This window comes from Oncorhynchus mykiss, chromosome 3, assembly GCF_013265735.2.
Source record: "Oncorhynchus mykiss isolate Arlee chromosome 3, USDA_OmykA_1.1, whole genome shotgun sequence".
Classification (NCBI taxonomy): Eukaryota; Metazoa; Chordata; class Actinopteri; order Salmoniformes; family Salmonidae; genus Oncorhynchus; species Oncorhynchus mykiss.
The window spans coordinates 10559877-10572376 of NC_048567.1; the positions used below are offsets into that span (position 1 = coordinate 10559877).

At 46.7% G+C, this 12500-nt stretch overlaps 1 protein-coding gene across 1 annotated transcript in view; it reads left to right on the forward strand.

Moving 5' to 3' along the window:
• LOC110520829 (glutamate receptor ionotropic, NMDA 2D) overlaps positions 1 to 12500 on the forward strand; it is a 173299-nt gene that overhangs the window by 128119 nt on the left and 32680 nt on the right. Inside the window, exons 13-14 of the mRNA XM_036963819.1 lie at positions 7297 to 7366; positions 7588 to 7705. Coding sequence (XP_036819714.1) covers positions 7297 to 7366; positions 7588 to 7705 — 188 coding nt within the window. The remainder of the gene's footprint in view (positions 1 to 7296; positions 7367 to 7587; positions 7706 to 12500) is intronic.

The following is a 12500-nucleotide window of genomic DNA, read 5'->3' on the forward strand; positions in this document are numbered from 1 at the left end:
GTATTGTATAAATCCTTCTCTCTCTCTCCACCCATCTCTTTTCTCACAGTACTGTATAAATCCTTCTCTCTCTCTCCTCCCATCTCTTTTCTCACAGTATTGTATAAATCCTTCTCTCTCTCTCCACCCATCTCTTTTCTCACAGTACTGTATAAATCCTTCTCTCTCTCTCCTCCCATCTCTTTTCTCACAGTACTGTATAAATCCTTCTCTCTCTCTCCACCCATCTCTTTTCTCACAGTACTGTATAAATCCTTCTCTCTCTCCACCTTCCATCTCTTTCCTCACAGTACTGTATAAATCCTTCTCTCTCTCTCCACCCATCTCTTTTCTCACAGTACTGTATAAATCCTTCTCTCTCCACCTTCCATCTCTTTCCTCACAGTATTGTATAAATCCTTCTCTCTCTCTCCTCCCATCTCTTTTCTCACAGTACTGTATAAATCCTTCTCTCTCTCTCCTCCCATCTCTTTTCTCACAGTACTGTATAAATCCTTCTCTCTCTCTCCTCCCATCTCTTTTCTCACAGTACTGTATAAATCCTTCTCTCTCTCCTCCCATCTCTTTTCTCACAGTACTGTATAAATCCTTCTCTCTCTCTCCTCCCATCTCTTTTCTCACAGTACTGTATAAATCCTTCTTTCTCTCACTACTGTTTAAATCTTTCTCTCTCCATATTCCATCTCTTTCCTCACAGTACTGTATAAATCCTTCTCTCTCTCTCCTCCCATCTCTTCTCTCATAGTAGAGTATAAATCCTTCTCTCTCCACCTTCCATCTCTTTCCTCACAGTTCTGTATAAATCCTTCTCTCTCCACCTTCCATCTCTTTCCTCACAGTTCTGTATAAATCCTTCTCTCTCTCTCCTCCCATCTCTTCTCTCATAGTAGAGTATAAATCCTTCTCTCTCCACCTTCCATCTCTTTCCTCACAGTTCTGTATAAATCTTTCTCTCTCCTCCCATCTCTTTCCTCACAGTACTGTATAAATCCTTCTCTCTCTCTCCTCCCATCTCTTTCCTCACAGTACTGTATAAATCCTTCTCTCTCTCTCCTCCCATCTCTTTCCTCACAGTTCTGTATAAATCCTTCTCTCTCCACCTTCCATCTCTTTCCTCACAGTTCTGTATAAATCCTTCTCTCTCTCTCCTCCCATCTCTTCTCTCATAGTAGAGTATAAATCCTTCTCTCTCCACCTTCCATCTCTTTCCTCACAGTTCTGTATAAATCTTTCTCTCTCCTCCCATCTCTTTCCTCACAGTACTATATAAATCCTTCTCTCTCTCACCTCCCATCTCTTTTCTCACAGTTTTTTTATTTATTTATTTATTTTATTTTACCTTTATTCAACCAGGTAGGCAAGTTGAGAACAAGTTCTCATTTACAATTGCAACCTGGCCAAGATAAAGCAAAGCAGTTCGACAGATACAACGACACAGAGTTACACATGGAGTAAAACAAACATACAGTCAATAATACAGTATAAACAAGTCTATATACAATGTGAGCAAATGAGGTGAGAAGGGAGGTAAAGGCAAAAAAGGCCATGGTGGCAAGGTAAATACAATATAGCAAGTAAAACACTGGAATGGGAGTTTTGCAATGGAAGAATGTGCAAAGTAGAAATAAAAATAATGGGTTGCAAAGGAGCAAAATAAATAAATAAATTAAATACAGTTGGGAAAGAGGTAGTTGTTTGGGCTAAATTATAGGTGGGCTATGTACAGGTGCAGTAATCTGTGAGCTGCTCTGACAGTTGGTGCTTAAAGCTAGTGAGGGAGATAAGTGTTTCCAGTTTCAGAGATTTTTGTAGTTCGTTCCAGTCATTGGCAGCAGAGAACTGGAAAGAGAGGCGGCCAAAGAAAGAATTGGTTTTGGGGGTGACTAGAGAGATATACCTGCTGGAGCGTGTGCTACAGGTGGGAGATGCTATGGTGACCAGCGAGCTGAGATAAGGGGGGACTTTACCTAGCAGGGTCTTGTAGATGACATGGAGCCAGTGGGTTTTGCGACGAGTATGAAGCGAGGGCCAGCCAACGAGAGCGTACAGGTCGCAATGGTGGGTAGTATATGGGGCTTTGGTGACAAAACGGATTGCACTGTGATAGACTGCATCCAATTTGTTGAGTAGGGTATTGGAGGCTATTTTGTAAATGACATCGCCAAAGTCGAGGATTGGTAGGATGGTCAGTTTTACAAGGGTATGTTTGGCAGCATGAGTGAAGGATGCTTTGTTGCGAAATAGGAAGCCAATTCTAGATTTAACTTTGGATTGGAGATGTTTGATATGGGTCTGGAAGGAGAGTTTACAGTCTAACCAGACACCTAAGTATTTGTAGTTGTCCACGTATTCTAAGTCAGAGCCGTCCAGAGTAGTGATGTTGGACAGGCGGGTAGGTGCAGGTAGCGATCGGTTGAAGAGCATGCATTTAGTTTTACTTGTATTTAAGAGCAATTGGAGGCCACGGAAGGAGAGTTGTATGGCATTGAAGCTTGCCTGGAGGGTTGTTAACACAGTGTCCAAAGAAGCGCCGGAAGTATACAGAATGGTGTCGTCTGCGTAGAGGTGGATCAGAGACTCACCAGCAGCAAGAGCGACCTCATTGATGTATACAGAGAAGAGAGTCGGTCCAAGAATTTAACCCTGTGGCACCCCCATAGAGACTGCCAGAGGTCCGGACAACAGACCCTCCGATTTGACACACTGAACTCTATCAGAGAAGTAGTTGGTGAACCAGGCGAGGCAATCATTTGAGAAACCAAGGCTGTTGAGTCTGCCGATGAGGATGTGGTGATTGACAGAGTCGAAAGCCTTGGCCAGATCAATGAATACGGCTGCACAGTAATGTTTCTTATCGATGGCGGTTAAGATATCGTTTAGGACCTTGAGCGTGGCTGAGGTGCACCCATGACCAGCTCTGAAACCAGATTGCATAGCAGAGAAGGTATGGTGAGATTCGAAATGGTCGGTAATCTGTTTGTTGACTTGGCTTTCGAAGACCTTAGAAAGGCATGGTAGGATAGATATAGGTCTGTAGCAGTTTGGGTCAAGAGTGTCCCCCCCCTTTGAAGAGGGGGATGACCGCAGCTGCTTTCCAATCTTTGGGAATCTCAGATGACACGAAAGAGAGGTTGAACAGGCTAGTAATAGGGGTGGCAACAATTTCGGCAGATAATTTTGGAAAGAAAGGGTCCAGATTGTCTAGCCCTGCTGATTTGTAGGGGTCCAGATTTTGCAGCTCTTTCAGAACATCAGCTGAATGGATTTGGGAGAAGGAGAAATGGGGAAGGCTTGGGCGAGTTGCTGTTGGGGGTGCAGTGCTGTTGACAGGGGTAGGAGTAGCCAGGTGGAAAGCATGGCCAGCAGTAGAAAAATGCTTATTGAAATTTTCAATTATGGTGGATTTATCAGTGGTGACAGTGTTTCCTATCTTCAGTGCAGTGGGCAGCTGGGAGGAGGTGTTCTTATTCTCCATGGACTTTACAGTGTCCCAGAACTTTTTTGAGTTAGTGTTGCAAGAAGCAAATTTCTGCTTGAAAAAGCTAGCCTTGGCTTTTCTAACTGCCTGTGTATAATGGTTTCTAGCTTCCCTGAACAGCTGCATATCACGGGGGCTGTTCGATGCTAATGCAGAACGCCATAGGATGTTTTTGTGTTGGTTAAGGGCAGTCAGGTCTGGGGAGAACCAAGGGCTATATCTGTTCCTGGTTCTAAATTTCTTGAATGGGGCATGTTTATTTAAGATGGTTAGGAAGGCATTTCAAAAAAATATCCAGGCATCCTCTACTGACGGGGTGAGGTCAATATCCTTCCAGGATACCCCGGCCAGGTCGATTAGAAAGGCCTGCTCGATGAAGTGTTTCAGGGAGCTTTTTACAGTGATGAGAGAAGGTCGTTTGACCGCTGACCCATTACGGATGCAGGCAATGAGGCAGTGATCGCTGAGATCTTGGTTGAAGACAGCAGAGGTGTATTTAGAGGGGAAGTTGGTTAGGATGATATCTATGAGGGTGCCCGTGTTTAAGGCTTTGGGGAGGTACCTGGTAGGTTCATTGATAATTTGTGTGAGATTGAGGGCATCAAGTTTAGATTGTAGGATGGCTGGGGTGTTAAGCATGTTCCAGTTTAGGTCGCCTAGCAGCACGAGCTCTGAAGATAGATGGGGGGCAATCAGTTCACATATGGTGTCCAGAGCACAGCTGGGGGCAGAGGGTGGTCTATAGCAGGCGGCAACGGTGAGAGACTTGTTTTTAGAGAGGTGGATTTTTAAAAGTAGAAGTTCAAATTGTTTGGGTACAGACCTGGATAGTAGGACAGAACTCTGCAGGCTCTTTGCAGTAGATTGCAACACCGCCCCCTTTGGCAGTTCTATCTTGTCTGAAAATGTTGTAGTTTGGAATTAAAATGTCTGAATTTTTGGTGGTCTTCCTAAGCCAGGATTCAGACACAGCTAGAACATCCGGGTTGGCAGAGTGTGCTAAAGCAGTGAATAGAACAAACTTAGGGAGGAGGCTTCTAATGTTAACATGCATGAAACCAAGGCTATTACGGTTACAGAAGTCGTCAAAAGAGAGCGCCTGGGGAATAGGAGTGGAGCTAGGCACTGCAGGGCCTGGATTCACCTCTACATCGCCAGAGGAACATAGGAGGAGTAGAATAAGGGTGCGGCTAAAAGCAATAAGAATTGGTCGTCTAGAACGTCTGGAACAGAGAGTAAAAGGAGGTTTCTGGGGGCGATAAAATAGCATCAAGGTATAATGTACAGACAAAGGTAAGGTAGGATGTGAATACAGTGGAGGTAAACCTAGGTATTGAGTGATGACGAGAGAGATATTGTCTCTAGAAACATCATTGAAACCAGGAGATGTCATTGCATGTGTGGGTGGTGGAACTAATAGGTTGGATAAGGTATAGTGAACAGGACTAGAGGCTCTACAGTGAAATAAGCCAATAAACACTAACCAGAACAGCAATGGACAAGACATTAAGGAGAGGCATGCTTAGTCGAGTGATCAAAAGGGTCCAGTGAGTGGAGAGGTTGGTTGAGGGTCACGGCGATTTAGACAGCTAGCCAGGCCATCGGTAGCAAGCTAGCATAGGATGGAGGTATGTTTTTAGCCACCTCTTGCGTTCGGTCAGTAGATTAGTGGGGTTCCGTGTGGTAGAGAGGATTAATCCAAATCACACAACAACAACAAAAATAAGAACAATATATATAGTTATAGAGGCCCGAGAAGAAAACATAATAATAATAAAAATAAATAAATTGTCCGATTGTCTATTCAGATAGCAGCCGGTAAGACAGCTAACGGTTAGCGGGCCGCAGATGGGCGTTCAGGTAACGTCGCGACGGAGGAGCCAGCCGGATCTCCTTCAGGTAGATAACGTCGGCAGTCCAGTTGTGAAGGCCCGGTGGGGCTCCGCGTAGGCAGTAAAACGGGTCCGGATAGGTGACTGCAGCCCAGGAGTGAATGATGGAACTCAGGAGTGATTGACGGAGCTGGCTAGCACCGGAATAATTGATGTTTGCTCCGGAATCGACGAAAGCCGATTGTCACACGGATAGCAGCTAGCTAGCTGTGAGATCCGGGTATGAATGTCCAGAGAGCAGTTGAAATCCAGGGACATGGAGAGAAAAATTGGTCCGGTATGTTCCGTTCCGAGCCGCGCTGCGCCGTACAAAACTGGCGATAGATTTTCGATAGATTTTCGAGCTAAAGGATAGCTGATGACCACAAACTGTGGTTAGCTGAATACTAACGATTTGCCAGTAAAGAAGCTAACTAGCTTCTGATTAGCTTCTGGATTAGCTTCTGGGCTAGCTCCTGGCTAGCTTCTGGCTAGTTTCTGGCTAGCTTCTTGGAGTTTCTGGCTAGCTTCTTGGAGGATTACAGATCTAGGTAAATAATACTTTTTTATAAATATAAATTGGTGAGGCGGGTTGCAGGAGAGTGTTTTGAAGATGAGTTGATGGAAAATAAAAATAAAATGTATGTGAAAAAAGTTGTAAATATATATATATATACAGGACACGACAAGGACAAAAGACGTCTGAACTGCTATGCGATCTTGGAGTTCAAGATACTGTATAAATCCTTCTCTCTCCACCTTCCATCTCTTTCCTCACAGTATTGTATAAATCCTTCTCTCTCTCTCCTCCCATCTCTTTTCTCACAATACTATATAAATCCTTCTCTCTCCACCTTCCATCTCTTTCCTCACAGTACTGTATAAATCCTTCTCTCTCCACCTTCCATCTCTTTCCTCACAGTATTGTATAAATCCTTCTCTCTCCACCTTCCATCTCTTTCCTCACAGTACTGTATAAATCCTTCTCTCTCTCTCTCCACCTTCCATCTCTTTCCTCACAGTACTGTATAAATCCTTCTCTCTCCACCTTCCATCTCTTTCCTCACAGTATTGTATAAATCCTTCTCTCTCCACCTTCCATCTCTTTCCTCACAGTACTGTATAAATCCTTCTCTCCCCACCTTCCATCTCTTTCCTCACAGTATTGTATAAATCCTTCTCTCTCCACATTCCATCTCTTTCCTCACAGTACTGTATAAATCCTTCTCTCTCTCTCCTCCCATCTCTTTTCTCACAGTACTATATAAATCCTTCTCTCTTTCTCCTCCCATCTCTTTTTTCACAGTACTGTATAAATCCTTCTCTCTCTCTCCTCCCATCTCTTTTCTCACAGTACTGTATAAATCCTTCTCTCTCCACCTTCCATCTCTTTCCTCACAGTTCTGTATAAATCCTTCTCTCTCTCTCCTCCCATCTCTTTTCTCACAGTACTGTATAAATCCTTCTCTCTCCACCTTCCATCTCTTTCCTCACAGTTCTGTATAAATCCTTCTCTCTCTCTCCTCCCATCTCTTTCCTCACAGTACTGTATAAATCCTTCTCTCTCTCTCCTCCCATCTCTTTTCTCACAGTTCTGTATAAATCCTTCTCTCTCCACCTTCCATCTCTTTCCTCACAGTTCTGTATAAATCCTTCTCTCTCTCTCCTCCCATCTCTTTCCTCACAGTACTGTATAAATCCTTCTCTCTCTCTCCTCCCATCTCTTTTCTCACAGTACTGTATAAATCCTTCTCTCTCCACCTTCCATCCCCTTTCTCTTTTACTTTCTTTACTTTTCACTCTCTTTAGCACTCTCTCCCTTTCTCTCTTCTCCCTCTCTCTCGTTCTAACTTCAGATCTCTCTCACTCTCTCAACTCTTGCCTTTCTCTTTCTCTACTCCATCCCCCTGTTCTATAAACTCTTTAACTCCCCCGCTCTCTCTACAGGAAGTTGGATGCCTTTATCTACGATGCAGCTGTGTTGAACTACATGGCCAGGAAAGACGAGGGTTGTAAGGTGATGACCAGACAAGTTTGACTTGATGTATTCTATCTATTTACTCCTTTATTGTGTTTTATTGTCAGCTAGATAGCGGATTGCTGTCACTTTGTGAAAATTGCATTTGTGAAAATAGCAATACAAAATGTGATGTATTGCTTGGTTGATTGGTTGGGTGAGTGAGTGATTGAGTGAGTAGTTGCTTGCTTGATTGATTGATTGATGTTTGCTTGTCAAAGGTGATGACCATAGGCTCTGGGAAGGTATTTGCCACCACAGGCTACGGTATCGCCCTGCACAAGAACTCCCGCTGGAAACGCCCCCTCGACCTGGCCCTGCTGCAGCTGGTGGGAGACGGTGAGGACAGGGGAGGAGGGGAGGAGGAAAGAGGGAGGGAGATGGTGAGGAAAAGGGAGGATGGGAGGAGAAAGGAGGGAGGGAAACGTCGAGGACAAGGGAGGGAGGAGGAAGGAGGGAAACGGCGAGGACAAGGTAGGATGAGAGGAGGAAGGAGGGAGGGAGACGGTGAGGACAGGGAAGGAGGAGAGGAGGAAGGAGGGTGTGAGATGGGGAGGATAAGGGAGGACGGGAGGAGGAAGGGAGACGGTGAGGACAGGGAAGGAGGGGAGGAGGAAGGTGGGCGTGAGATGGGGAGGATAAGGGAGGACGGGAGGAGGAAGAGAGACGGTGAGGACAGGGGAGGAGGGGAGGAGGAAGGAGGGTGTGAGATGGGGAGGATAAGGGAGGACGGGAGGAGGAAGGGAGACGGTGAGGACAGGGGAGGAGGAAGGGGAAGGATGTAGAGAGTGAGGGGAGACTTGGGGAAGGTCTAAGGTGTGGTGGGGTAAAAAGGAGAGGGGAGGAGAAAGGGGAAGATGGAGGTCAAAGGGTAAGGCAAGACGCTCCCTACACCTACCCCTTGGTCCTAACCATTTGATGTTTGCAGATCTGTAAGGTCTGGATAGGTATCAGCAGTTCTGTGTTAGAGCTTCCACCATATTGCTTCCACCTTACAGATCTGCAAATACTGGAGGGTTAGGGCCAAGGGAAAGGGGGAGGGAATGAATTGGGACTGGCTGAGGGAATATGGTGGGGTACTGAGATGGTGATGACTTGTTGGGTCATGATGGGAACGGGGGCAAATGCTATGCTGAGATGAACTGGGGATCATAGGAGTGAGGGACCCTGAACAGGGCATGAGGCCTGAGGAATGAGGGATCTTGAACAGGGATTGAGGCCTGAGGAATGAGGGGTCTTGAACAGGGAATGAGGCCTGAGGAATGAGAAATGAGGGATCTTGAACAGGGAATGAGGCCTGAGGAATGAGGAATGAGGGATCTTGAACAGGGAATGAGGCCTGAGGAATTAGGGATCTTGAGCAGGGGATGAGGCCTGAGGAATGAGGAATGAGGGATCTTGAACAGGGAATGAGGCCTGAGGAATGAGGGATCTTGAACAGGGAATGAGGCCTGAGGAATGAGGGATCTTGAACAGGGAATGAGGCCTGAGGAATGAGGGATCTTGAACAGGGAATGAGGCCTGAGGAATGAGGGATCTTGAACAGGGGATGAGGCCGGAGGAATGAGGGATCTTGAACAGGGAATGAGGCCTGAGGAATGAGGGATCTTGAACAGGGAATGAGGCCTGAGGAATGAGGGATATTGAACAGGGAATTAGGCCTGAGGAATGAGGAATGAGGGATCTTGAACAGGGAATGAGGCCTGAGGAATGAGGGATCTTGAACAGAGGATGAGGCCTGATGAATGAGGGATGTTGAACAGAGGATAAGGCCTGAGGAATGAGGGATGTTGAACAGGGAATGAGGCCTGCGGAAAAAGGGATCTTGAACAGGGGATAAAGCCTGAGGAATGAGGGATGTTGAACAGGGGATGAGGCCTGATGAATGAGGGATGTTGAACAGGGGATGAGGCCTGATGAATGAGGGATGTTGAACAGGGGATAAGACCTGAGGAATGAGGGATGTTGAAGAGGGGATAAGGCCTGATGAATGAGGGATGTTGAACAGGGGATGAGGCCTGATGAATGAGGGATGTTGAACAGGGGATAAGGCCTGATGAATGAGGGATGTTGAACAGGGTATAAGGCCTGATGAATGAGGGATGTTGAAGAGGGGATAAGGCCTGATGAATGAGGGATGTTGAACAGGGGATAAGGCCTGATGAATGAGGGATGTTGAACAGTGGATAAGGCCTGTTGAATGAGGGATGTTGAACAGGGGATAAGGCCTGATGAATGAGGGATGTTGAACAGGGGATAAGGCCTGATGAATGAAGGATGTTGAACAGGGGATAAGGCCTGAGGAATGAGTGATGTTGAACAGGGGATAAGGTCTGATGAATGAGGGATGTTGAACAGGGGATAAGGCCTGATGAATGAGGGATGTTGAACAGGGGATAAGGCCTGAGGAATGAGGGATGTTGAACAGGGGATAAGGCCTGATGAACGAGGGATGTTGAACAGGGGATAAGGCCTGATGAACGAGGGATGTTGAACAGGGGATAAGGCCTGAGGAATGAGGGATGTTGAACAGGGGATAAGGCCTGATGAATGAGGGATGTTGAACAGGGGATAAGGCCTGATGAATGAGGGATGTTGAACAGGGGATAAGGCCTGATGAATGAGGGATGTTGAACAGGGGATAAGGTCTGATGAATGAGGGATGTTGAACAGGGGATAAGGCCTGATGAATGAGGGATGTTGAACAGCGGATGAGGAATGAGGAATGTTGAACAGGGGATGAGGCCTGATGAATGAGGGATGTTGAACAGGGGATGAGCCTGAGGAATGAGGGATCTTGAACAGGGAATGAGGCCTGAGGAATGAGGGATCTTGAACAGGGAATGAGGCCTGAGGAATGAGGGATCTTGAACAGGGAATGAGGCCTGAGGAATGAGGGATCTTGAACAGGGGATGAGGCCGGAGGAATGAGGGATCTTGAACAGGGAATGAGGCCTGAGGAATGAGGGATCTTGAACAGGGAATGAGGCCTGAGGAATGAGGGATATTGAACAGGGAATTAGGCCTGAGGAATGAGGAATGAGGGATCTTGAACAGGGAATGAGGCCTGAGGAATGAGTGATGTTGAACAGGGGATAAGCCCTGAGGAATGAGGGATGTTGAACAGGGGATAAGGCCTGATGAATGAGGGATGTTGAACAGGGGATAAGGCCTGAGGAATGAGGGATGTTGAACAGGGGATAAGGCCTGATGAACGAGGGATGTTGAACAGGGGATAAGGCCTGAGGAATGAGGGATGTTGAACAGGGGATAAGGCCTGATGAATGAGGGATGTTGAAAAGGGGATAAGGCCTGATGAATGAGGGATGTTGAACAGGGGATGAGGCCTGATGAATGAGGGATGTTGAACAGGGGATAAGGTCTGATGAATGAGGGATGTTGAACAGGGGATAAGGCCTGATGAATGAGGGATGTTGAACAGCGGATGAGGAATGAGGAATGTTGAACAGGGGATGAGGCCTGATGAATGAGGGATGTTGAACAGGGGATGAGGCCTGAGGAATGAGGGATCTTGAACAGGGAATGAGGCCTGAGGAATGAGGGATCTTGAACAGGGAATGAGGCCTGAGGAATGAGGGATCTTGAACAGGGAATGAGGCCTGAGGAATGAGGGATCTTGAACAGGGGATGAGGCCGGAGGAATGAGGGATCTTGAACAGGGAATGAGGCCTGAGGAATGAGGGATCTTGAACAGGGAATGAGGCCTGAGGAATGAGGGATATTGAACAGGGAATTAGGCCTGAGGAATGAGGAATGAGGGATCTTGAACAGGGAATGAGGCCTGAGGAATGAGGGATCTTGAACAGAGGATGAGGCCTGATGAATGAGGGATGTTGAACAGGGGATAAGGCCTGATGAATGAGGGATGTTGAACAGGGGATAAGGCCTGAGGAATGAGTGATGTTGAACAGGGGATAAGGCCTGATGAATGAGGGATGTTGAACAGGGGATAAGGCCTGAGGAATGAGTGATGTTGAACAGGGGATAAGCCCTGAGGAATGAGGGATGTTGAACAGGGGATAAGGCCTGATGAATGAGGGATGTTGAACAGGGGATAAGGCCTGATGAATGAGGGATGTTGAACAGGGGATGAGGCCTGATGAATGAGGGATGTTGAACAGGGGATAAGGCCTGATGAATGAGGGATGTTGAACAGGGTATAAGGCCTGATGAATGAGGGATGTTGAAGAGGGGATAAGGCCTGATGAATGAGGGATGTTGAACAGGGGATAAGGCCTGATGAATGAGGGATGTTGAACAGTGGATAAGGCCTGTTGAATGAGGGATGTTGAACAGGGGATAAGGCCTGATGAATGAGGGATGTTGAACAGGGGATAAGGCCTGATGAATGAGGGATGTTGAACAGGGGATAAGGCCTGAGGAATGAGTGATGTTGAACAGGGGATAAGGCCTGATGAATGAGGGATGTTGAACAGGGGATAAGGCCTGAGGAATGAGTGATGTTGAACAGGGGATAAGCCCTGAGGAATGAGGGATGTTGAACAGGGGATAAGGCCTGATGAATGAGGGATGTTGAACAGGGGATAAGGCCTGAGGAATGAGGGATGTTGAACAGGGGATAAGGCCTGATGAACGAGGGATGTTGAACAGGGGATAAGGCCTGAGGAATGAGGGATGTTGAACAGGGGATAAGGCCTGATGAATGAGGGATGTTGAACAGGGGATAAGGCCTGATGAATGAGGGATGTTGAACAGGGGATAAGGCCTGATGAATGAGGGATGTTGAACAGGGGATAAGGTCTGATGAATGAGGGATGTTGAACAGGGGATAAGGCCTGATGAATGAGGGATGTTGAACAGCGGATGAGGAATGAGGAATGTTGAACAGGGGATAAGGCCTGATGAATGAGGGATGTTGAACAGGGGATGAGGCCTGATGAATGAGGGATGTTGAACAGGGGATGAGGCCTGATGAATGAGGGATGTTGAACAGGGGATAAGGCCTGAGGAATGAGGGATGTTTAACAGGGGATGAGGCCTGAGGAATGAGGGATGTTGAACAGGGGATAAGGTCTGATGAATGAGGGATGTTGAACTGTGGATAAGGCCTGATGAATGAAGGATGTTGAACTGGGGATAAGGCCTGAGGAAT